The sequence below is a fragment of the Staurois parvus genome, unplaced genomic scaffold, assembly GCF_062004578.1.
Source record: "Staurois parvus isolate SC_StPar_1 unplaced genomic scaffold, SC_StPar_1.0 ptg000243l, whole genome shotgun sequence".
Taxonomy (NCBI): domain Eukaryota; kingdom Metazoa; phylum Chordata; class Amphibia; order Anura; family Ranidae; genus Staurois; species Staurois parvus.
In genome coordinates, this window is record NW_028318039.1 from 3251626 (window position 1) to 3278109 (window position 26484).

The 26484-nt window shown below is 44.6% G+C and overlaps 1 protein-coding gene across 2 annotated transcripts in view; it reads right to left on the minus strand.

The window, feature by feature from the left end:
- Nucleotides 1-358: 358 nt before the first annotated feature.
- ACOD1 (aconitate decarboxylase 1) overlaps nucleotides 359-26484 on the minus strand; it is an 88093-nt gene continuing 61967 nt past the window's right edge. The window contains exons 1-5 of one of the 2 annotated variants that reach the window (XM_089680385.1): nucleotides 13127-13264; nucleotides 12229-12390; nucleotides 8368-8457; nucleotides 5002-5207; nucleotides 359-3116 (exon numbers count right to left, since the gene is read on the minus strand). In XM_089680385.1, the coding sequence (XP_089536511.1) occupies nucleotides 2156-3116; nucleotides 5002-5207; nucleotides 8368-8457; nucleotides 12229-12390; nucleotides 13127-13237 (1530 nt within the window). In that variant the 5' untranslated portion in view covers nucleotides 13238-13264 and the 3' untranslated portion in view covers nucleotides 359-2155. Of the gene's footprint in view, nucleotides 3117-5001; nucleotides 5208-8367; nucleotides 8458-12228; nucleotides 12391-13126; nucleotides 13265-26484 lie in introns of those variants that run through there. The other variant, XM_089680386.1, reaches the window with a different exon arrangement.

Here is a 26484-nt window from a genome sequence, read left to right on the forward strand (position 1 = left end):
CATCTTAATAATGTGTATTGCCCTCCCTATCACAAAAGCATGAAGGAGAGTGCTCAGTTTTCAAAAACTTTGCATGGAGACTTCATATAATTGAATGTTATACCAGCTTGGTATGTTTAATGCCACCACTTGGGTGACAAAGAAGTGAATGCCCTATACATCTAGATGAGTTGATGCAGCTTGAAGGGGGGGGGCATGATGCAATGCCAGTGAATATAACAAAACACAATAAATACAGTGTTCAATGTGCAAAACATGAAGTATCTCTTAAATCACAGTCCATACAGTATGTTTAAATCAAATTACTTATGTGTCTTTGGCGCTCGCGGGATTCAAATTTCATACATTGTTAACAATCTCTTTTTTTTGGTTTACACCAAATATTTTATTATTCATTTGATCATATACAAAATCCAATAAGTACATAAATCAAACAATAAGTACATAAATCAAACATAGTGAAATGTGCTTATATTACAGTATGATTTAATGTATTATATTTTCAAGTAGTATTTGAAATGTAGGTAGTGTACATAGTATAAATAAAGATGATTTTATCCTGAAACCACTGTTCAATGAAAGCAAGAAGAGTACGAACATAACTATTACTAAAATCACATATGTGTTTGGCATTTGCAATTTCCAGTGTCAGTTTTAAAAAATTTCTATGTGAACCCTCTTTTTTTTTAATTTTGTGATTTCTTTTCAGACCACAGCATTATAATAAAGTGTTTTAATTTCTTAAAAGTATAATATGAAAATCACCCATGTAAACATGTACCAGATGCATATCCCTAGTGAATACTGCACCACATTTCATGCATAAATGATACAAAACCAACTTGTCCAAGGTCTTTTTCATCCTGGCATACACCAAGAAACCCATCTGTGTAAAATCTTGTTGCTGAGAGTTGCTTATTCTGGAGAGAGTCAATCTTGAGCGGTTTTATTTTGCAGGTCATTGATCCTCAGCTTTAGTTGCGTCCTTCTGTGCAATCAATCAGCACACCTTGGAAAGGTTACATTCGTGTTATAAACCCCCAAACACCTGTTTATGTGTTGTTCTGTCTTAATACAGTATTCTGGAATTATCAACACATCGCACATGCAAACTGTATTTTAGTGGTTGAAATGTTCTCAAAATTTAGGTAATATGAACCAGCCAGGTACAATCTAGTCTACTCCATAAACAGGGAAGCAGGACACTTTCAATACTATGCTTTCTTAAAATGTAATCCAGCAGTTTATCATTTCATCACTATATAGCACTTTCACTTCTGCTTGGTGGGCTCCTATTCTTGCCTGGACTTCTACTGTAAGGGAATGATTTTACACACTGCCCATAGGTTTTTTTTTTAAATAAAATTATCTTTTAATACAGTATACAGCTCTAGGGATGCATTTAAGCAAATTATATCAACTTTAAAGCAGATAGAACTGGCAATTTCTCCAAAGAGAAAAAAAAAAAACAGGCATTAATATATAACAGCAGGTATTAAATATACATTTTAAGTTAGTGTTTCGTCTTCTGGTAAAACAAAAGATTGTATTTTGCACATTCAGGGTAGTTGAAGTACAACATAATTAGTACTGCTTATTAGGAGACCTACACAACACAGACTTTCAGCATGAAGTGCTGTTTGACCAAATTATACATTATTTTATAGAATTTCAATATCAAAACAGCAATTGCGTAGAGCAAAAGCTCATATTTATCCTTCAAGATGACCGATGGATATATGACTGATGTACTCTTTCATTCCTATTTCTTTTATCACAAGCCATAGTATATGATTGTAATCAGTTAGTTAAAATCAGAATGTACTATAAGGAGGAAGGTAACAGACTCTACAATTGTACAGCCTGCAGAAAAAGAAAAAACGTGGCTGAATTGAAACACAGAGTCATATGACTCCCCTAAGAAGCATTTACTATGTCATCCATTTATAGTTCTGCTGCTGGACACCCATAAGTATCCAGTGATAGCAAGAAAAAAAATGTAAGCAGTGTATTTGGTTTCCATTCCGTCAGTAACCATAGGCCACAAAAGGCATTATATAGAAATGGATAGTCAAAATATAAAGTGATAATGTGGTCTTGGTTATATAAACTAGAAGGGCATCTGTCTGATGTGTAAATGTAAGAATGTTTGTGTTCAGGATTTATTATGCATTGACCTTTCATGCTTATAAGTTGTTTGATTTCTTAGTCTGAGAAAAGTGCTAAGCACCGAACAGTCAGATATATTTTCCAGGTTCTTCACTACTTCTATAATTCCATCTACTCCATCTGCTGACAAGACCATGGATGCATTGGATTTGAATTTCTTCAGGTGATCTTTGTTGCTCAATGGATTCCTCCAGTGACCGTAGAAAGTGTTACATCTTTCCGTAAAGGTGACTCCATTTGTCATTGTTATACTGATCTCACAATAAAGTTGGTCAAAATTGGGTTTGTTATCAAGTGGGTGTACAACCTCTGTTTTACCAAGCAGTGCCTTCATTTCTGGCCTAGAGATATTGTGATCACTAAAAGAATGGACATTAACACTGCCATCTAGGAGGGCTGTACAGGCATTAAACTGGAAGGAATGACGAGCTTCATGCTCTGAAGATGGAAATGGGCGGTTCACATATTTAACATCTGGAACTTTTAGCTGGATTTTCTGAATGTCATTGACTGGCAGGGAGTGACAGTCTCTAACAATATGATTCCGCACTGCACAAGCCGCATCTGTCATCCAGTGCGTTCCAAGATGAGCAGGGAAGCGTTTGACAGCAACATCTTGTTTTTCTAGCAGCCAGTTGTATGATTCTAGAGATGGAACAGCTTGGGGTTCATAGTCATGATAGAAAGCACCAAAACCAGACTCTAGATCCAGGATGTGCTTATTTCCTTCAAGCCCCAAGAGTGCAAAGAAAGCTGCCTCAAGGCCATGTCTGCCTGCATTACCAATGTGAAGGGGTTTGGTTTGTGTGGCTGCATTTGCCAAAGGGGCACCTGAATATGATGCAGCTATAGCTAAGGCATCTCTGCACTGAGTTTGATCAAGGGCTAAAAATTTTGATGAAGCTGCAGCACTTCCCATTGTACCAACCACGGTGGGAGGGTGAAACCTGTAGACACAGAATTGCAAATTAAGTACACTTTGAATAATCTACATACAATATAGAGAGAAGTCTACAATCATGATGAAGTACGTTTTTTAAATACACCACTGTAACTACAAGTAAAACCCTATGTATGCATAACTGCTGGCATAATTTGCAGTCCCAGTCCTATATAATCTATTCTAATTTATATTGCACTACAGTTCTACATACCCTGGCATTATATGTTCTATGCTAAAATATCACTCATTTACAAAATGATTAAATATAAGTGTTACAAAAATACTTAAACATCTGAAGATATTAAGAATTACGCTGACATACAAGAAAAGCAGGCCTTTTGTAATGAGTCATTTTTTTTAAAAACATGGATATTTCAGAGACAAACCTTTAAACCAGCCTGCACTTTGTCTATTCTGTGAAGAGGTTGGCTTTATAGTCCATACACTCCCTGCTTAAAATACAGTTTCCTCTATGTCTAAACAGGTCTCAGATCCAGGGTCACACGATCCCCCTATAAAAATGTTGCCTATTTCACAGAGCTTTAGCTGGCAACAATCGTAGCATAGGGAGGAAATCATTATTAGTGGAGTTTGCTGGACTATTCAAAGAACCTCTATTTATTTTGCAGTGAATGCAAAAAAGTTTGGCTTTTTAAAACTCAGGACGGTCTTAGGAATCTGACACAGCTGGCAGCTATTTGCTTATTTTAGAAGTCTAATGCACTCATTAGTGTTTGTTTCCTGCATACTATTCATGTAAAAAAGGAAATAGACCTTGGAATTAGAGTGCAACTGTACCCAAGCTGTTAAAAACTGAAACCCAACTTTAGCTCTTCTATTGTATTCTTTGAAGATCTTTGAGAAGTAATTACGTCACAGGTCCTACAGCTAGAGCGGTGTTAAAGTTAATTTGCTATTTGTTAGGAATATGTATATAAAGAATAAGAATACTTTCATACCCATGGTCTGTGTACAGGTGCACTTTAAAGCCAAATTCCAAGCAGGAATAAAACTATACTTTAAAAAATACATAACTAAATTGATCAGTAAGTACCTAAATACCAGACTTCTGTAATGCCCACAGCAGCACTAAGACTGGAAGAGGGAGGATTAACATCAGAAGCTAATCAAGTTTGGCAGAAGTGCACAAGAACCCCTAATAATCTAAACAGCCACAGGACTGGCGCCCTACTGTTGCTTGGGTTATAGCTTCCAAAAAGGTGGAATGCCCTTCATACGGCTACAAACACAGACAAAGAGGAATTATTCTTTTTAGGCCCTATTCTTTTTAGGCCCTAGTCACACTAGGCATTTAGCCTTGGGTGTTGATGGAAGGTAGAGGCAGGTATAGGAAGGAAGGTATAGGCACACCATGCAGCCCCACTGCCTCCAGCCTGTCAATGTGTATGATAGGATGATGGCTCCTACAGCTGAACAGGGCTGAACATTGCACTGAATGGTACTTATGTTTAGTATGCGCTCAGGGTCGAATGTCCAGAATACAGACTGCATGCATTCTGCATTTGTCCCTGGGCACATACTGAACAAATGTAAGTACTGCTCATTGCATCAGCATGAGGACTATAGGATCTCTTTGCACCATAACATAGTTAATGTAATTGAATGCATGAAAAAATAGGATTGCAGTGTAAGACATTGCAAAACACAGCTTATGCATCTATGTGGTGCACTAGAACAAAGATTTTGTTCAATCACATTGTAGATGTGCATTGGTTTGCAAATGAATTTGCATTGAAATACACATCTAAGGTGCATTAGGTAGTGATGTGTGTATAGCGAGTGTTATGGTGTGAATTATCTAAAAAAAAGCTCAAAACTTCTAAATGATTTGTGAACTATATTTGTTTCAGTTTTACACAATATCATACCTTTTCGGAATATTGCTGGCTTCATTTGAGAAATGCATGAGTCTTCCTTGTACCTCAATACCAACATTGAATGCCAAGATAAAGTCTAATCCTGATTTCTTGTGATGTGTCGATACAGATTCTGAAAGGGCAACCAGAGAAGGAAGGACTGCTCCTGAGGGATGTGTGGCAGGATGCCAAGTGTCATCAAAGTCCATGGAGTGAACCTATAATAAAATGTACATGTAACCATTTGGTATTTAGAAAAGCGCCACACCCCTCAAGCTATACAGCAGCAACTCCAACTCCACACACAGTGGAAAATCAAATTAAATCAAATATAAGAGTGCGCTAAATCAACATATATAATGTCCATATATCAAATTTCAAAAAAAAGAAATTTTGAATTATTCACATTTTTTGAAATTTGATAAATGGACATTATATATGTTGATTTAACACACTCTTATACATGTAACCATAAAGTAAAAAATAATTCAAATATTTTCTGTTATACCGTTGTGTCGGAGCATGCCAGTGCTGCATACCAGCACCTCCTGACACTAGTCCTATACTCAGAGAACCACTGTGACAACTCTCCGATTTGCCCCGCAGTATGTAAACACAAAAGATGGAAGAGGAAATCTTCCACTACTGGCTTCCTCTTCTGTACTTTTCATTAGATGACGCCATCAGTAGTGGAAGACCTCTCCTGTTGGCTTCTGTATTTACAAGAGGCAGGTGTCCCTCCATGTAACTCCAATGCAGAACCCTCCATGCACCAAACATCAAAGGAGGAGGTAGGAATTTACACAGCTGCACCAGTCCTGCGACAGTGGCTCCTTCTGCAGCCTTCGACCCCCAATCCAGTCTTCAACAGCTGTACCTGAGAAACTGCTTTGTTATACTATACAGATGCAGATATAGCTTTTGAAAAAAAAAAAAAAAAAGTAGATGACTCCTTTAAACAGCACATACTGTATTGTGCAGTAATAAAATATGAAATAGGTTCCTTTTTTGTGCAGTTATAAGCCACTCCATTCACCTTAAAGTGGAACTTTAGTCAGAAAATTAAGTCTAGATCGAGTCAGGCTGGCCTCTTTTGCAGGTATAGCTATGTAAAAGAAAAAAAAAAAAAAAAATACTGGTCTATACGGTTTAAAATTCAGTAATACACCATCTAACCTTGCTCTGCACATGCTCATTTGCTCTCTCTTTTTAGGCACTGTGCCAAAATTGTAGAGGCCGATCTGCTGACAGCCTAAAGATTTACTGCTGTTCAGGGGCTCTGGGCTTCAGTGAATTCAGCTCCACGCTGGAGGCAGTTTACAGCACACACTACTTTTGGTAGCATAATATTTTAACATGGAATGTATGTTCCTTGCTAAAGAACTTAATTTTTTTTTGGTTGTTATGGTTAAAGTTCCACTTTAACTTGCTGATGTATGCAATGGATAACTATGTAGGCCAAAAGGGCATGAGAAGTTGTGTTAACATGATTTTACAAAAGTATTTGTCCACCACGTGAGATTAGATTATTCACCAAATTCTGGCCATAACTGGGCAGACAGTTGAGCTAGGGAGATGTGGCATATTTAATTTATCACTTCTATGGCAATTCCAGTCCAAGGATAGAAAAAGCTACATTAAATAACACACTGTTAATGATTACCTACATAATGGTCATCTATGTTCCTTTTTAAAAAATTACTACCGTATTTGCCGGCGTATAAGACGACTGGGCGTATAAGACGGCCCCCCTACTTTTCCTGCTAAAATGTAGTGTTTGGGCTATACTCGCCGTATAAGACTACCCCTCTTCCAATGCACACCAGTGGGAGGAATAGTGCCCCATCATTGGTGTCAGTGGGAGGAATAGTGCCCCATCATTGGTGTCAGTGGGAGGAATAGTGCCCCATCATTGGTGTCAGTGGGAGGAATAGTGCCCCATCATTGATGTCAGTGGGAGGAATAGTGCCCCATCATTGATGTCAGTGGGAGGAATAGTGCCCCATCATTGGTATTAGTGGGAGGAATAGTGCCCCATCATTGGTGTCAGTGGGAGGAATAGTGCCCCATCATTGGTGTCAGTGGGAGGAATAGTGTCCCATCATTGGTGTCAGTGGGAGGAATAGTGCCCCATCATTGGTGTCAGTGGGAGGAATAGTGCCCCATCATTGGTGTCAGTGGGAGGAATAGTGCCCCATCATTAGTATCAGTGGGAGGAATAATGCCCCATCATTGGTGTCAGTGGGAGGAACAGTGCCCCATCATTGGTGTCAGTGGGAGGAATAGTGCCCCATCATTGGTATCAGTGGCAGGAATAGTGCCCCATCATTGGTGTCAGTGGGAGGAATAGTGCCCCATCATTGATGTCAGTGGGAGGAATGGTGTCCCATTATTGGTGTCAGTGAGGGGTGGAATAGTGCCCCATCATTGGTGTCAGTGGGGGGTGGAATAGTGCCCCATCGTTGGTGTCAGTGGGGGGGGAATAGTGCCCCATCGTTGGTGTCAGTGGGGGGGAGGAATAGTGCCCCATCGTTGGTGTCAGTGGGAGGAATAGTGCCCCATCATTGGTATCAGTGACACCAATGATGGGGCACTATTCCTCCCACTGAGACTTGCTGACCCTGTTCTCGTATGGTGCTGCTGCAGCCAGCATATGTGGTTGCAGCAGCACCTCTACACAGAACACTTACCTGCTGCTCCGGCACTCAATTTTCGCGGGGCCGCTCGGCTCCGCCCCCTCGCCAGTGATTGGCCGCCTGTGTGCCTTTCCTGAGCTACAGTTCTGGCGGCCAATCACCGGTGAGGAGGCGGAGCCGAGCAGCCGCACGAACATCCAGTGGCCGAACTGAAGGAGACGCCGCGCTTCCTGGTCCGGATCGTCGTGGGACTGGATCCAGGTAAGAGACATCAGCCCCTGCAAACCCCTGTACTTAATGCCGCAGCCCCCCTAAACATGTGTACCGGCGTATAAGACGACCCCCGACTTTTGAGAAGATTTTCAAGGGTCAAAAAGTCGTCTTATACGCCGGCAAATACGGTAGTTTACAATGGGTAATATCTCACCCATGCATGCTTTCTTTGCAGCTTTTATACCTGTGATGTAAAAGACAGGTATAAAATAAATTCTTACGTATATTTCCTCAGAAACCTTTTTTTTTATTTTGAAGCATAAGAACACATCCAGAAGAACCAACTCATTACAGCTGTCAGGTTTACAATACAGTCTCTTTTCTCAAGCAAAAGTTATAGCAAACTATGCAGAAAACCTCTACGTCATTATGTATTATTACCACACTTTACCTTCTGCAGAATGCTGACTGGCAATCTAACATTGATCTAAGATAATTGTACACAAAGATCATTGTAAAAGTATCTTACCGCAACGCCATTGACAAAAGAAGCATAGAGAGGAGGGAGTCGTAGTTCTGGCTGGCCCCAAACTGTGCTTGAGATGTCTGTGCTATAAATCTGAAATCAATCAATAAAATAAGTGACAGAGTAAGCAAAGAAAAGGTAAAATGAGACCAAATATTTCTAGAAATACTGTTATTATTGAATCCAAAATGATAGATAAGTGTTAAAAGACCTATTTTATCGTGATTACTTGGAAAGTAAATTACATCTGACAACTGGGAACAATTGCTATTTAGAGAAATAACTTCAATGCAGTAGGCATTTTGTGCTATTCTTTACGAAGTTTGATGCATTTTATAAATCTATCTACAGCAAAAAATAAATAGAACACATAATATAGTTTCTCTTTATTATCTTAAGAGTTTGACTACTTTTATAGCTTTGAAATAAATTAGGTCCTGCTTGATTATTGAGGTGAACTCTACTTAAGTTATGAAACTTGCATTTGACTGTGCTTAACAAGCAGTGCTGAATTTGGGTCTTTCCCTCCTAAGTTATATAAAGATGTATGAAATTTGAAGGCTCTCTTTAACTACTTCAGCTTCCGCAACATACCCATACGTCGCCAGGTTGAGGTGGTTATAACAGGATGATACCTGCAGCTTCAGGCATCATCCCTGTATTCTATCAGCTGGTGCTGGTGTTTATTGTAAACGCAATCAGAGTTGCTAATTAGGTGCTGGATCGCTTTTACAGGTGGCAGAAGGGGGGCCCCCTCCCACAACCTTCACTGGGTAGCCCGGAACTGAAGCTGGAGGATTAGTTGGCTGATCATAGAGATGCTCGAGGACTGAAACATCTCCATGGTCTAAGAAACCGGAAGCAACAAGGATTTTGTCACTTACAGTATCAGTTTCATGCACAAACTCCATTATTGGCCTGTACAAGCATCAGAGCAAACTGACTTTGGTTTAATCTAATGCTTTAGAGGTCAGAGGGGACATATGGCTTCTAACAGACTCCAGCTCTCTCCAAAAAGAAGATCTGCCATGGCCTATGCCATCGCAAGGGGTGTTGTTCATCCCTTGTGATAGCAATAAAAAGGTGATAAAACAAATTGAAAAAAAATTAAAATTATATAAATAATAAAAAGTTTTAAAGCACCACGTCCCATCGTGCTTGCATAAAAAGACAAACGCTCATGTCGGTCCCACAAGCATATGTAAACGGACAGTTCACCACGCATGGGAGGTATTACAGTGAATGCCAGAGTGAAAGCATCCTTGCGCCAGACCTCCTGTGTAACTCTAAACTTGTAACTTGTAAAGTTTTTTAAAATGTTGCCCATGGACATTGTTAAGTACCATAGTTTGATGCCATTCCACGAGCGTTAAAGCGTATCCATTTACTCAGCATATCATCTTTTATATTTTACCAAACAATTGTGTATTATATTGCATTTTAGTGCATTAAAATTTTGTAAAAGTGTTTTTTTTTCCAAATAAATTGCATTTGACAAAAAAAATTTGCAACACCCAACATTTACTTTTCTGGGGCCTCTGCCTAAAATAATTTATAATGTATGGGAGATCCAAGTAATTTTCTAGCACAAAATGCTGATTTTCACATGTAGGAGAGTAGTGTCAGAATAGGCCTGGGGCTGAAGTGGTTAAAGACTCAAGTCTCATCCCACATACAGTACATCTGGTTATATGTGACAATTCTGGGTGTTCAATGGAAAGATAAATGTTCTCATGACACAGGTAAAACTGAAGCTCTTGCACTAAGCAAAATCTTAACAGACATAAACCAGCCAAGGACTTATTATTTCTTATTGATAATGCAAAAGGTGCTTTTACCTTCCTTATTAATTGTGGTCAAAACAGAAAAAAAAAAAGTATAAAAAGGATATACAGTTTTAATCAAATATGAAATATTGCATTTTTTTAATTTGGTATTCTCATTGGGAGTTAGCAAATGGAGCTTTAGACTTATTTACCCATCTCAGTACCAGACACTTTCACCCCTTTCCTGCCCTGGCCAATTTTCAGCTTTCAGCACGTCAGACTTTGAATGTGAATTACTCAGTAGTGCATCACTACCCAAATTAAATTTTTAGCATTTTTTTGAGACAGATAAAGGTTTTTGATGGTATTTAATCACTACTGGGTTTTTTATTTTTTTGGTATATAAATGAAACAATACCAAACATATTGAAAAAACCCACATTTTTCTTAATTTCTGTTATAAAATTTTGCAAATAATTGTTCTTCATAAATTTATGCCAAAATGTATTCTGCTACATTTCTTTGGTAAAAATAACCCGATGTAGTGTATAATATTTAGTCTGCAGGAAAGTTATAGAGTCTCTTGAGGCCCTAAAATGCCTGGAGAGTCCAAATACCCCCAAAATGGCTCCTTTTTGGAAAGTAGACAGTCTGAGGTGTTTAGTAGGAGACATGAGTTTTTTGGAGTTATTTTTTTGTCAAAATTTTTGTGGAAATTGACAAAATTAAATACATATTTAAACTTTTTTTCAGCATCATTATATGACTGGTGTGGCGGTGTTCAGGGATACTTACTGATGACAGTATGTTAAAAAAAATTTAACTTTTTTCCAATTTATAAGAAACGTTTTTTACAATTTTTTTTCCTTTTGTTTTTCATAGTGTGACCAGAGCAGTACAGTGTTACCACCGCCACACTACTACTCTGGGGAGGTGATCAAGCTTTTTTTTTACACTATGATTGCTTATATCAGTGATATAATGGCATCCATTCATTGGGATTATGTACTATTGTGATAGCTGTGATTGGCCACAGCTATCACATGGTACAGATGTGCTGTGACTGGCCCTGTCTGTATCATGTGATCAATCACAGAGATCATCACAATAGTACACAATGAATGGCTATAAATGAAAGCCAAGTGGGCTAACCCAGTACAATAATCAGTTTATCAGATACAGCAGGTGACAGATTGTGCTCCTAGAGCACGTGTGGCACGTGACTGAAAGGATGTCATATGACTTCCTCCCAGAATGACAGCGCTCCCGCTCTGCAGAGTTCAATGCCTGAACCTGAACACACATAAATAAGTCACAGCAGTGACTTATAACCTACCAGAAGGATCTGTCCAAGGTTTAAAACAAGAGATAATAATTGGATACATATGGATACCTCATGGCAGCATTTATATTGCCTACTTTTATGTATCAGTACCAGGATTCAGGTTGTCCTTTTAAGAATGAGCAAAAAAAACTCACCTGAGACAGCCTTTGCCTGGAAATTGACAGTGATTGGCCAGCTCATTACTGCTCACGTTTAAAACGCCTATCGTTACACATCACCAGTGATAATGTTAGCAGATGCTACCTTGTGTGCTCTTGTTAATCCAGATTAAACTGCTCTGTGTATCACCATGTATGTCCAAAGTTGTTCTGACTCCGCTTTCTCCACGCTGCTGATTTTGAATCGCGTGAAATTGATTTATATATGTGTCACCTGGCTTGTCTAGACTACTCCTCTGCTTGACCCTCCTGTGTTATTGGCCGTCCATCTACAGCCATTCCCGCCCAAGAGAAGTCGATTTAATGATCAGCTTTTTTGGAATGAGGATGTTGGAAAATTTAAATTCAGTTCATGCAGCCAATCAGCTACATTGTAGCTCAGTGTATCCTGACAGCGAAGGCACCTCCTCTGTGAAAATACAATAGCACAGCAGAGAGGATTCCTCCATCCATCTCGGTTGTGTTCCTGTTCCCGCTGGCTTATCGGAAAAAAAATGTATTTATGGGCAGCTTTAGCACTATATGAACAAATTATGTTTAAGAAGGCCTAGACATCTCACATATAAAAGGACCTCTGCACATGTAACATTTTTACCTTGCTGTACTGCAATGCTTTATGAAAAACCTCTGTTGTAGTTCCGATCAATCCAACACCCAGAGTGTCTAAAATCATCCTCTTGCTTCTCTGAATAACTCTTTCTGTGAGGTTATTTACAGTTAAACCATGGATCATGGAAGCAAAACTCCCTGTTACTGTCTGAAATACATAAAAATCCATATATTACTAAAATACACATTATGGTAGCAACTTATGTAATAAAAGATGAAGATCATAACATAACCTTCTGTAATAGAATTTTTTATCAAAATGTTTTTATCTCCCACATACAGTGGAATGTAATACAGGACTAGCCAAAGTTTTTCTGTGTGGCCAGTCAACTTTTGTTGCAAAGATGTGTATACAAAGTTCTATTGTTAAACAACTGCCAACTGTTAACATTTGTAGTAGCATTATACAAAATAATTTGATGTCCCAGTGTTTCTTTAGTCCAACCTAAAAATTATATTACTGAAAACAATAGTTACTGTGGGGTCTATTTATCAATGTTTCACCCAAAATTCACACAACATTTACCCATTCAAACTTTTTCCCATAAAATTCTGTTAGACAAATTAAGCGAACATTCAGTATAAGGTGTGTGACTCTTGAGTAAAAAAAAATGATTAATATATTAGTCACAAATAATAATGTAGGGATGCACTGGGTACTAAAACTTCAAACTACTACATCTAGCTAAACTGAAATATATGACATTTTTCTACTGCTAAAATTGTTATATCAGAACAGATTAAAATTTAGATTAGTCAAGTTTAAATAATAAACTTGTGAATTTAAGCAAATAAGTAATGCAAAAACAAAATGTAGAAATGTTGAGGAATAGTTCAGAAATGTGTTTTTCATACACAGCAGCAGTGACAATCCAGCACAGTACCTTGGTTGCAAACATCCTTCCTCTTACAATCAGTCTGCAGTTCCTTGGTCCGATTCCTGTTCTCATTTCTCCAGACACCATCATTATATAGTGTGTAGCAACTTTAAACATCCTCCCCTCACCTCGCTTTCTTCCGCTTTTTATGGTTGGGTTTTCCAGTTTACCCAATTTCCAACATCCCCGTCAGCTTTATACAGTCAGAAAAAAAAATCCACTATGCAGATTAAACTTTCAACATGTATGCATCTATATTGCGATAGATTAATTAGAAGGATAGACTGATTAGATAGGATAGATGCATGCATATTGAGATGATAGATATATAAAACTTTACATCCTCTTTAGGCACAGAGACATACATTTGTTATATTGCAGTTTATCTGTTCTTAGATGTGGTGTCTGCATTTGTTTTGTTTTTTTAAGTTTTTTCTTTTTAGAATATTTTAACCTGGTGACCCTGCAAATACTGTAACACTTTCTGTCCTTTGGCAGCTATGCTCACTTGGAAAAAAATCTCTTCAAAAGAGGATTGATGTTTCCATTGAGAAAATTGATATAGGGTTATTACCCCTCCCCTCTCTATTAAAAAATGTTAAAGAGGTTTGACTTAATGTACACATTGTGAAAAAAGTATGGGGGCTGCTGTTGCTGGTCTACTTCGGAAGATGCTAGTTTCCAATGTGCGTCCTGTCATGTGCATCCCTGTGCCTTTAGGGATAGGTGGGGTCTCTCCAGGCATGCCTGCCCTTAATTTATTATTATTATTATACAGGATTTATATAGCGCCAACAGTTTGCTCAGCGCTTTACAATATAATGGGAGACAATACAGTAACAATACAGTTCAGTACAAGGAGGGATTTGAGGGCCCTGCTCCATGGAGCTTACAATCTAGGAGGGAGGGGCTAGTGGTACAAAAGGTAGTAACTGTGGGGGATGGACTGGTTGGAAGAGTAGAAGATTCCAGTATTAGCTGAGGATAGGCTTCCCTGAAGAGATAGGTTTTCAGAGATCGCCTAAAAGTGAGCAGAGTAGGCGATAGTCTGATAAATTGGGGTAGAGAGTTCCAGAGGATGGGGGAAGCTCTGGAGAAGTCCTGGAGACAAGCATATTAATTTATCCATTCATATATGTGCTCCTACTGTGGAGGCAGCACAATGGCTAAATGGTTAGCACTTCCGCCTGGCAGCACTAGGGTCATGAGTTCAAAACCCAACCACGGCACCACCTGCCTGGAGTTTGCATGTTCGCCCTGTGCCTGCGCCAGTACTCCGCCTTCCTCCCACACTCCAAAGACATGCTAGTAGGTTAATTGGCTCCTGTCTAAATTGGCGCTAGTATGTGTATGTATGAATGTGAGTTTGTATGCCCCTTGAGGGTTAGGGACTGATGTGAATGTACAATATATATGTGTAAAGCGTTGCGTAAATTGATGGTGCTATATAAGCACGTGTGATAATAACAGAGTTTAGAGGTCCCTTGACATCGGCACAGCAGCTTATGCATATATTTGTAAATGTGTGCAGAAAAAGCTCTCCATTTTTAACACCAACTGTTAGACAGGCCACTTTGGTTGTTTTGCAAGCGGGTTGGTACATGTGCTAGGAAAGCCTTTGTTTGTGATTTGCATTGCCCTTCCATGTGCACCTTGCTGCAAAGGCTAGTTATAGGTTGGGTGGTTGTCACCTTTTTGTATAGCTGAATGAACTGGGTGAAGGGATGCTTGTGGTGACTTTGCTGTCATTGAGCTCTAGCTGGGTGTCACATGCATCCCTGTGCCTTTAAGAAGGGGTGGGCTACCTCCAGGCACACCTGCCCTTAATCATTCCATTTGTATATGTGCTCCTATTATGCAGGCTCTGGAAATTTATAGCTAAGACTGCAGAATATACAGAGGTCCCTTGATGTGGGAACTATGGCTTACGCATATTTGCAAATGTGTGAAAACAAAACCCTCTGTTTTTAATGCAAACTTTTAGCCAGAGCCACTTTGTTTCAATCCACACTGAATCCGCACTGCCAGTACACCAGATGTTTGTGAACAGGCACCATAGGAAGCAATGTTATTTCACATGTCTTGTGGATTGGATGCAGTTCAAACAGCATCCAATCCGCATATATGGGAACCAGCAAAGCATTTACCCTCCTTCTGACCACTAACATTTTTTCTACCCCCTGGCCATCTTTCTCCTGATGACCATCAATGCTGACCACAGGCTCCTACTACAGGCCAGCAATATAAAGGAGCACTATTAAGCATACTGCTGACCATACCACTCTATGACCATAACAACTCTCTGTGCTTTACATAAAGTGCTTATTACTGTACATTACATACTCCTGACACTGATATTTATTGTATCAACAGTTGCTGGTTATTAAGTATTTTGTGTTAGCTCTTTGACTAGATCCTGTTTTGTTTTTTTGATCCTTTATGAGGAGTGTCTCCCTCAATTGTGGTACAGTAGTTCAGGAGTATTTTGTGGGAACAAGGATTCAGGGCAGGGGCGGACTGACCATTTGGGAACTCTGGCACTGGCTGAGGGCCTGGGGTCAGTAAGAGGCCCCATGAGATAACCTGGTACCTTTCATAGTCTTTTTTTGGGTGTGGTTTGAGTGTGGGCAAGGACGCAGGGACCCCATGATCCCCTATTGCCTAGGGGCCCCATGAGTTGTCAGTCCACCCCTGATTCAAGGCCATCTTTATTATTGATTGGACGCTGGGCAAACATTTTCTTGGGCCCCTCCACCCCCCTCCCCCTGCTCACATGGAATTTCGCTCTCAACTTGATCTAATACATACAATAAATAGCACCTAGACTCAAAATCAGTTTACTGCAGCAGATCAGGCAGTGATTGTGATTGCTTGCCAGGGGTTACAGTGCATTATTACAGCTCGTTGACTGGTTGCTAGAGGTCACTGCACATCATTGATGCTCAGCCACTGGTTGTTAGGGTCTGTGGGGGGAGAAGGCGTGATCATTGGCAATGCTGGGAGGAGGAATGGGATGTGTGACAGTGTTGGGGGGTGGGATCAATAACACTCACTTTGACACCTTTCAGTCAGTGTCCATTTGGTTTCCCCTACATGCGAGGGGGGGAGAGAGTGGGGGTGAGAGAGAGGGGGAGTGAGAAAGAAAGGGGTGAGAGAAGGGATGAGAGAGAAGGGGGTGATAGAGAGATAGCGGTTGAGAGAGAGAGGAGGGATGAGAGAGAGGGAGTGGGGTGAGAGAGGGGGAGTGAGAAAGAGAGAAGGGGTGTGAGAGAGAAGGGGAGAAGGAGGGGGTGTGAGAAAGAAAGGAGGGAGGGAGGGAGAGAGAGGGGGTGGGGGTGGCAGAGAGGGGGAGTGAGAAAGAGAAAGGTGTGAGAGAGGGATGGGAGAGAGAGGTGGGGTGAGAGAGAGGGGGAGTGAGAAACAGAGAGGGGTGAAAGAGAGAAGGGGTGGAAGAGGGGGTGTGAGAGAGAGAGAAAGGAGGGAGGGAGAGAAAGGAGGGAGGGAGGGAGAGAAAGAGGGAGGGAGAGAAAGAGGGAGGGACAGAAAGAGGGAGGGAGAGACAGGGGTATTGGGGGTCACAGAAAGGGGGAGTTAGAAAGAGAGAGGGGGGTCAGAGAGAGAGGGGTGAGAGGGGGGTGAGAAAGAGGGGTATGAGAAGGGGGATGAGAGATAAGGGGGTGATGGGGGGGTGAGAGGGGGAAGGGGGGATGAGAGAGAGGGGGAAGGGGGGTGAGAGAGAGAGGGAAGGGGGGGTGAGAGAGAGAGGGAAGGGGGGGGGTGAGAGAGAGGGGGAAGGGGTGGTGAGAGAGAGAGGGAAGGGGTGGTGAGAGAGAGAGAGGGAAGGGGGGCATGAGAGAGAGAGGAAAGGGGGGGTGAGAGAGAGAGGGAAGGGGGGGATGAGAGAGAGGGGTGAGGTGAGAGAGAGGGGTAGTGAGAAAGAGAAGGTGAGGAGGGGTGTGAGAGAGAAAGGAGGTGGGGAGAGAGAGGGGGTGGGGTGGGAGAGGGGGGGTGAGAGAGAGGGAGTGGGAGAGAAAGAGGTGGGGTGAGAGAGAGGGGGAGTGAGAAAGAGAGAGGGGTGAAAGAGAGTTAAAAGGGGTGAGAGAGTAGGGTGTGAGAAAAAGGAGGGAGAGAGAGGGGTGCTGGGGTGACAGAAAGGGGGAGTGAGAAAGATAGAGGGGAGAGAGAGAGAGGGGGGTAGGGAGGGTGAGTGAGAGGGGGAGAGAGGGGGAATGAGAAGGAGAGGGGTGTCAGGAATGGACTGGCCAGCAATGGTGGGACTCGCCTGCCTTATGGGCTGCAGTACCAGGACTAGCCAGCGGGTGCTCCCAGCAATCAGAGACTCAACCTTGCAGCCAGCTAAACACCTGAAACTGCTTATACTGGTGTATTTAAGGGATGGCCAGACCTGCAGACTCTGCCTTGGTGTGTGTTTTTCCTGGGCCCTGTATCCTGTTCCTGCATCCTGTTCCTGTCTTGTTGCTGACCCTGCCTGATCTGACCTCTGCTGACTTCTCCTGCTCTGACCCCGGCTCGTTCCTGACCATCCCTCTGCCTGACCCTCTGTACCACGCTGCCCGCTACCTGCTGAACCTGGCTTGTGACCCCAACCATTCTCCGCTTGCCCCCCCTGTACCTACCTGCCCGATTGATATTAACCCGGCCTGCCTGACGACACTTGCATTGTATGTACTGTTATCTGTGGGTGGTTGGTTTGGTTCGTTTGCACTGTGTTATGTTTTAGTATTGCACTGCGTTTATGTTTGTATTGTTAGTGTCAATAAATTATATTGTTTATAACATATCTGAAGTCTGCGTTTCCCTGCGTCAGTCACACACGGGAGCCCTGACATTACACCAAGGCCCAATCCTGACCAGAAGTGGCTGCACAGGGAAGCCATCTTGGTTTGTTGATGGGAAGGATGGATCTTGATGAGGTTGTGTATTTATATCTGCTAGTGTTTGATGACAGAGAGTATGCTTATCAAACTCTGAAGGAGTATCCCCGGGATGAACTGCTAGAATGTATACGGCTCGCTCATGTTCTAGTAGATCAGGGCACAGAATTCTCTGAGGTGCAGCCATTGATTCAGATTTGTGCGGAGTTGGTTTCATCTGGTACCCCCGAATGCAGGGATGAATTTTTGCCGCCATTTAGTGCCGACCAGGTAGAGTCCCTGGTATGGTTATTAGAGGATGATGTGGATTGCTTCTTGGAGCATTATGCTGCATGTTCACCACAGATACTAAGAGATTGTATAAACGCAGTGCAGTCTTTAGTCAGACAGGCTTTGTGTAAGCTCAGCTTTGTTCAACCCATACTGCAGACATGGACAGATTTGTTGCACCCAGCCTCAGTCAGCTTACAAAGACCCAGTCCTGCTTCTAATCTATTTCCTCAAAGCTCTATTCCTGCATTCCCAACAGCTCCTCCTGCCCTGCTATCTACCGCATGTCAGTACCCTGTTCCCACTCGCTGCACCTATCCTGCCTTTAACCCTGTAAAAAAGCCCTCTGTAGCAACTGCTCCCTCCTCTGTTCCATCCTCCAGCTCTTCTCTGTCTCCAGCTGCTCCATTGGTTTGCAGACCTGCGTTTACTTGCAGTGCTCCAGTAGTTAAAACCAGAAAAAAGAGGAAATTCTTTCCAACCAATACCATCCTGCCAGTATCCAAACCGGTGAGCCTGCCGTCTGAGAACCTGCCTTCCATGGTTCAGCCTGGTGCCTCGGCACCCGCACTTCAACCTGATGTCTGTACCCAGCCTGGTGTCTGTACCCAGCCTGGTGTCTGTACCCAGCCTGATGCCTCTATTCAGCCTGATGCCTCTATTCAGCCTGATGCCTCGCTTCAGCCTGATGCCTCGCTTCAGCCTGATGCCTCTACTCAGCCTGACGCCTCCACTCAGCCTGACGCCTCCACTCAGCCTGATGCCTCTACCCAGCATGATGAACTGATCCAGCCTGATGATCCTATTAGGCCAGTTGACTCGATGCCCGCTGTTGATCCAGATGATTCGGTACCTGATCCGGTGCCCGCTGTCGTGCCAATTGACTCAGAGCCCGCTGTCGTACCTGGTGACTCGGTGCCCACTGCCTTGCCAGATGACGCAGTGCCTGCTGGCGAGCCAAATGACCTGATGCCTGGTGACCCAGTGCCCGCTGTCATACCTGGTGACCCGATGCCCGCTGTCGAGCCAGACGATCCAATGCCTGGTGACCCGGTGCCCACTGCCTTGCCAGATGACACGGTGCCCGCTGGCAAGCCAAATGACCTGATGCCTGGTGACCCAGTGCCCGCTGTCATACCTGGTGACCCGATGCCGCTGTCGTGCCAATTGAGTCAGAGCCCACTGTCGTGCCTGGTGACTTGGTGCCCACTGTCTTGCCAGATGACGCGGTGCCCACTGTTGAGTCAAATGACCTGATGCCTGGTGACCCGATGCCCGCTGTCCAGCCAGACGATCCAATGTCTGACCCAGTGCCCGCGGTCATACCAGTTGACTCGGAGCCCACTGCCTTGCCAGAGGATGCGGTGCCCGCTGTCGAGCCAAATGACCTGATGCCTGGTGACCCGATGCCCGCTGTCCAGCCAGACGATCCAATATCTGACCCAGTGCCCGCGGTCATGCCAGTTGACTCGGAGCCCACTGCCTTGCCAGATGACGCGGTGCCCGCTGTCGAGCCAAGTGACCTGATGCCTGGTGACCCGATGCCCGCTGTCCAGCCAGACGATCCATTGTCTGACCCAGTGCCAGCGGTCATGCCAGTTGACTCGGAGCCCACTGTCGTGCCTGGTGACCCGATGCCGGTCGCCCCGTCTGGGGGCTCGATGCCTGTCGCCCCGTCTGGGGGCCCGATGCCTGTCGCCCCGTCTGGGGGCCCGATGCCTGTCGCCCCGTCTGGGGGCCCGATGCCTGTCGCCCCCTCTGGGGGCCCGATGCCTGTCGCCCCTCCTGGGGGCCCGGCACCCGCCGCTCCGCCTGGGGGCCCGATGCCTGTCGCCCCGTCTGGGGGCCCGGTGCCTGTCGCCCCGTCTGGGGGCCCGGTGCCTGTCGCCCCGTCTGGGGGCCCGGTGCCTGTCGCCCCGTCTGGGGGCCCGGTGCCTGTCGCCCCGTCTGGGGGCCCGGTGCCTGTCGCCCCGTCTGGGGGCCCGGGGCCTGCTGCTCTGCCTGGGGGCCCGGGGCCTGCTGCTCCGCCTGGTGATCCGATGTGCCTCTGCCCGGAGTCCAGCCCGATGTGCCTCTGCCCGGAGTCCAGCCCGATGTGCCTCTGCCCGGAGTCCAGCCCGATGTGCCTCTGCCCGGAGTCCAGCCCGATGTGCCTCTGCCCGGAGTCCAGCCCGATGTGCCTCTGCCCGGAGTCCAGCCCGATGTGCCGCTGCCCGGAGTCCAGCCCGATGTGCCGCTGCCCGGAGTCCTGCCCGATGTGCCTCTGCCCGGAGTCCTGCCCGATGTGCCTCTGCCCGGAGTCCAGCCCGATGTGCCTCTGCCCGGAGTCCAGCCCGATGTGCCTCTGCCCGGAGTCCAGCCCGATGTGCCGCTGCCCGGAGTCCAGCCCGATGTGCCGCTGCCCGGAGTCCTGCCCGATGTGCCGCTGCCCGGAGTCCTGCCCGATGTGCCGCTGCCCGGAGTCCTGCCCGATGTGCCGCTGCCCGGAGTCCAGCCCGATGTGCCGCTGCCCGGAGTCCAGCCCGATGTGCCGCTGCCCGGAGTCCAGCCCGATGTGCCGCTGCCCGGAGTCCTGCCCGATGTGCCGCTGCCCGGAGTCCTGCCCGATGTGCCGCTGCCCGGAGTCCAGCCCGATGTGCCGCTGCCCGGTGTGCCGCTGCCCGATGTGCCTCTGCCCGGAGTTCTGCCCGATGTGCCTCTGCCCGGTGTGCCGCTGCCCGGAGTCCTGCCCGGTGTGCCGCTGCCCGGAGTCCTGCCCGGTGTGCCAGTCTTTGATATCCCGCCAGTTACCAGACCCGGGCGGTGGAACATTTTGCCCAGCTAGGACTGTTTGGAGCGTCCTGAGGTCGCTCCTTGAGGGGGGATTACTGTCAGGAATGGACTGGCCAGCAATGGTGGGACTCGCCTGCCTTATGGGCTGCAGTACCAGGGCTGGCCAGCGGGTGCTCCCAGCAATCAGAGACTCAACCTTGCAGCCAGCTAAACACCTGAAACTGCTTATACTAATGTATTTAAGGGATGGCCAGACCTGCAGACTCTGCCTTGGTGTGTGTTTTTCCTGGGCCCTGTATCCTGCATCCTGTTCCTGTTCCTGTCTTGTTGCTGACCCTGCCTGATCTGACCTCTGCTGACTTCTCCTGCTCTGACCCCGGCTCGTTCCTGACCATCCTTCTGCCTGACCCTCTGTACCACGCTGCCCGCTACCTGCTGAACCTGGCTTGTGACCCCGACCATTCTCCGCTTGCTCCCCCTGTACCTACCTGCCCGATTGATATTGACCCGGCCTGCCTGACGACGCTTGCATTGTATGTAGTTATCTGTGGGTGGTTGGTTTGGTTCGTTTGCACTGTGTTATGTTTTAGTATTGCACTGCGTTTATGTTTGTATTGTTAGTGTCAATAAATTATATTGTTTATAACATATCTGAAGTCTGCGTTTCCCTGCGTCAGTCACACACCTCTGGTCATACCCGGGAGCCCTGACAAGGGGTGAGAGAAGGGGGATGAGATAGAAGTGGGTGAGAGAGGAGAAGGGGGGATGAGAGAGAAGGAGACTGAGGGGGATGGGAGAGACAGGTGGGCTGAGAGAGCAGGGGAGTGAGAAACAGAGGGGTGAGAGAGAAAGGAGAGAGGGAGAGAGGGGTGTGGTGGGTGAGAGGGAGGGGTGGGGGGTGAGAGGGGGGGTGAGAGGGAGAAGGGGTGAGAGGGAGGGGGATGAGAGGGAGTGGGGTGGGAGCGACAGGGGGTGAGAGAGACACCTAGCCCTGCCCCTTCTGCAGTCCCTCCTGTGCCCCCTTGTCCCAGTCCCAGTCTGTGGATAGGTGAGTGTGACACCTAGTACTCACCTCTCGGCTGTCTTCTTCCTCTGTACAGGACCCCTGGTCAGCCTGTCCTCCTGTTGATGTCGGAACTGGGAGTGGAGAGGAGGTTGAAAAAGGAGTCCAGTCTTTGGGAGGAGCTGGGGATGCTGCGCCTGCTGCTGCTCACCTCAAGCAGGGGGGTGGTGAAGGTCTTCTCCCTCCCAGGCTCTCAGTCCTAGCCACTCTTGTGCTGCTAGCCTTCCCTGCGGCCTCTGTCTCCGGGGCCCACCCGATCATCCTGCCTGCACCCTGAGGATGCCGCTTTCAGCACCAGGTGAAACTGCCCTGCTTCCTGCCACCACCGGACTCTCCATGCAAAGAAGCTCAAGGAGCAGCTGTCTTGGGCCCCACAATAATGACTGGGCCCAGGGCAGCTGCCCCTTTTACCCCACGTTAAAGACGGCCCTGCAAGGACTGTGGCATATATGTGCAGTGTTTACTGCAAATAGGCTTAAGTTCTATTTAAAGGCCGAGTTCACTTTTTTACTTCATTCCATATTCCCTATGTACCAATATACCATTACTGTACCTCTGTTGCAGAAAAGAAAACATTTTCTCTATATTCTAGGGCAGGCATATCTCAGTCTCCAGTTTGTTCTATTGAAAACTAGTGAAAAACAGTCAGAAAAGATGAGTAGAGAAACGGTCAGTGGCATCCACCTGTAAAACCATTCCTGTTTTGGGGTTATCTCATTGTTGCCCATCTAGTGCACCTGTTGTTAATTTCATTAACACCAAAGCAGCTGAAACTGATTAACAACCCTCTATGCTACTTAACTGACCAGATCAATATCCCAGGAGTTTAAATGACTTGATGCTATACTCTGATTAATAAGTGTTCCTTTAATTTTTTGGAGCAGTGCATGTACATATATATAATTTTTTATCATTTTTTTCTATATGAAATGTGTATTTAAAGACAGACATTTGCCACATGTAGTTATGTCTCATAAAGAAACATAATTATATATCCACATTTAGATCTATTTAGAATGGCCTGCCTGCTGCCAGTACTGCTGATAAGTGTTTTAGGACCTGTTATAAAATAAACACACTTCTTTGACCTTCTGTATTTCCAAAAATGACTGGAACAAGTTATAAGTGTATATCACCATTATTTTGAAATACAGCATGGGTTTTTCTCAGAAGAGGTTTTCATCAACCTGTGCCAAGAACCTTTGCATTTTGTTTATTTTTTATTTTTTTTACTTTTTCTTTTGCTTCAACAATATTCCCAGGTACATACCTCCTTACAAAGTAAAGGTGAAACAAGAAATTCCTGTCCAGTCAGAATGTGTAACTGCCAGTGCCACTGTCAGCACCATAGGTGTGTGCAGCTTTTTGCATTAGGGTGTGCACACCAAAGCTCAAACACACACGTCTCATATTATCTCCCTGCCTGCAGATTCCGAATGAGAGAGAAATGCTTCCATTCTTCTCTTATAAACAGAGCTGATCAGTGGAAGATGTTTCCCATCTCCCCACTAGTATACAGAGCGATAATACTAATGCAAACAGGGTGATTAGGGTGAGCGCAGACACACCCTATGCACACGCCTATGGTAAGCAAACAAATAAATGTCAAGTATTCACTTATCTATCAAACTGGCCAGTGTGGCTCCTCACTGTGTGGGCACATAAGACTAAGCACTAGTTCAGGCTAACTGGACTGCAGAGTAGGCTGCTAGCCTGTTGGGTCAAGGCTAGCTCAGAGATACACAGACGGTCATTCTCCTAGGTGGGGTAGTCAGTTTGGCACCCTGGCCCTTCAAGAGCATATGCTGCTGTAAGGCTGAGAGAAGACTGTACATCCCTTCAGTTTTCGGTTTCACCAATATAGAGGGGCAATGTTAGTAGAAATGAAGACTAAAGAAGCATTGCCTGCTGAAGGTGAAGACTGGGAGAGTGCAAAGGCTGCTGAGGAGTCTAGTCCCTGAGGGAGGACAGCCAAGTAGGGAGAGACAGTGTGGAAATAAAAAGTCCTTAGAGGGGAGCAGCCGAACAGAGGTGAGAGGACCAAGAGCTTGGTCTGCAAGAGGATGCCTATGTGAGGAGCAGAGTGAAGATGATATCTGTTCAGTGCTGCTCAGAAAACATTAGGAGGCTGTGAGTTGCTGACAGAAGGAGCACCACAAAGAGGGCTAGTGTGGAGACAAGCTGCTTTTGGTAGAGAGCATGAGCAGGAAACTGCTGCCTTGGACTCCTGCTGCAGATCAGAGCATGTTGTATCCAGATGCTGTGATTTCAGAGCATGTTGTATCAAGATTTTGTTGTTCCAGACATGGATCTGGGACCTGCTAACTTCAAGAGAAAGTGGCGTATCACTTGCTTGAAAGCTGAACCTCTCACCAGACAATGGTGGGAGCCCTGAAGATGAAAGGACTAGCAAGAGGTTTTTTGGCCCCAGACTTCCATTTTGCCTGTTCTGGCTGACACTCCATCGGTCAATGAGAAGATACTCAATGTTGCCATGCATTTGGGCTCAAAGTCCTAAGTTGGAGCTTTTAAGTTTGCAATCTCAAAAGGGGCAAGAGTCTCAAACAGAACAGGCAAAAAGGAAGTCTGTGGCCCAAAGGCCTCTTCCCAGTCACTTCATCTTCAGTGTGCCCACCATTGTTTGGTGAGAGGTCCACCTTTCTAGCCAGTGCTGGCAGATACACCACTTTCCCTTGCAGGCAGCAAGTCCAGAGCCATGTCTGGAACAGCAGGCTCATGGGAGGAGCACCTGAAAAGAAGGGAGAGGACCAAGAGCCTAGGCTGTAAGAGGACAGTCGTATATGAAATGCAGAATTGGGATGTCCACTGCTGCTCAGAAAACACCAGGAGGCTGAGAGTGCTGACAGAAAGAGCATAATGAGGAGGGCTGGAGTAGAGACAGACAGTTTTTGGTAGAGAATGTGAGAAGGAAACTACTGCTTGGCATTCCTGATGCAGACCAGAGCATGCTGTATTCAGATCATTTGGTTTTAGAGCATGCTGTATCCAGATCCTGTTTCAGACAAAGGTCTGGACCTGCTACCTGAATAGGGAAAGTGGCATATCTACCTTCACTGATTTGAGAAGTCGATCTCTCACCAGATAAGGAAGGGACTCATAAGTGGCCTTTTGACCAAAGACTGTGTTGCCTGTTCTGCTTGACACTCTTGACCCTTTTAAGATCACAACTTTATTTTAGTGCTCCAACTTAACTTTGGGCCCACATGTATGTCAACAATAATTATCTCTTTATTGACCAGTGGAGTGAAGAGAGAGAGACTGTGCCCTAGAATTGGGTCCCTGTGGGTAAATTCAATTCTAGTGTGAGAGATGCTGGTTTAATCAGAGACATTGTGATTAGGGTCCTGTCGGGTGTCTTCACTAAATACTTAGAGTAACTATTTTCTGCTCTTCAGCTGTTTACAGTATTGCCCTGTGCCTGCAAATAATCAAAATCCTCCTGCGCTTTGAAAATGGAACTCCTAAACCTATTCCTTAAGCTGCCAGCACTCAAAAACTGATACCAAATAACAGTGTCAATGAATAATAAGTGAACAGTGCAGCGCTCTAAAAAACTACAATTCAATATAAAAAAACTACAATTCAATAAAAAATGACAATAGTGATATAAATAAAAAATTAGTGCCAACCCATATTAAAAATAAGAAATTAGGTGCAAAACCATGACCATAAAAATAATGTGCCCACCATTCAGTATGATATTTGACACTCCAAACATCATCCAATTAAAAACTTTAACAGTGCTCACACAGTGCCACAAAAATAAACATAATATATGTAACAAAAAAACAATTCCTATTAGTGTAATACCAAACAGATCATGCGATGTGCAGCAGTGATATAAATCAGCATATATATCACCAAAATGAATCAACATAAATATAAACAATATTATGAACAATGTCCTTTAGGTGAAAAATAAAGCAAATCATGCGATGTGCAACAGTGATAATGGATGAAAAAACGTGACTGTGCAAAAATCCTCTTTCGTTAATGGCTAGATTGCCTCCTCACCTCCTCCTACTGACCCCTAATTCCGGTAGTTCTGGTGCGTGGTGACGCACTTCCGGCGTGAGACGCCATCTTGCTATACCCGAGAGGTCCCACTCGCATGCAGTACACCCACACATCAGTGAGGAGGGAAGTTTGACTGCAATGTGAGTGTTAAACCTTTTTACTCTATATTTAATAAATGAAGTTGACTCAATACTGCACTTAGAGAGTTTTTTTGGCTCACTGGATTGGTGAGCTATTACTCTTCAGGACCGCCCTGACTGAATAAGGGTATTTGGAACCCTGCAAAGGAGCTCCAGGGAAGGAAGGAAGCTGCTGGCCATTACATA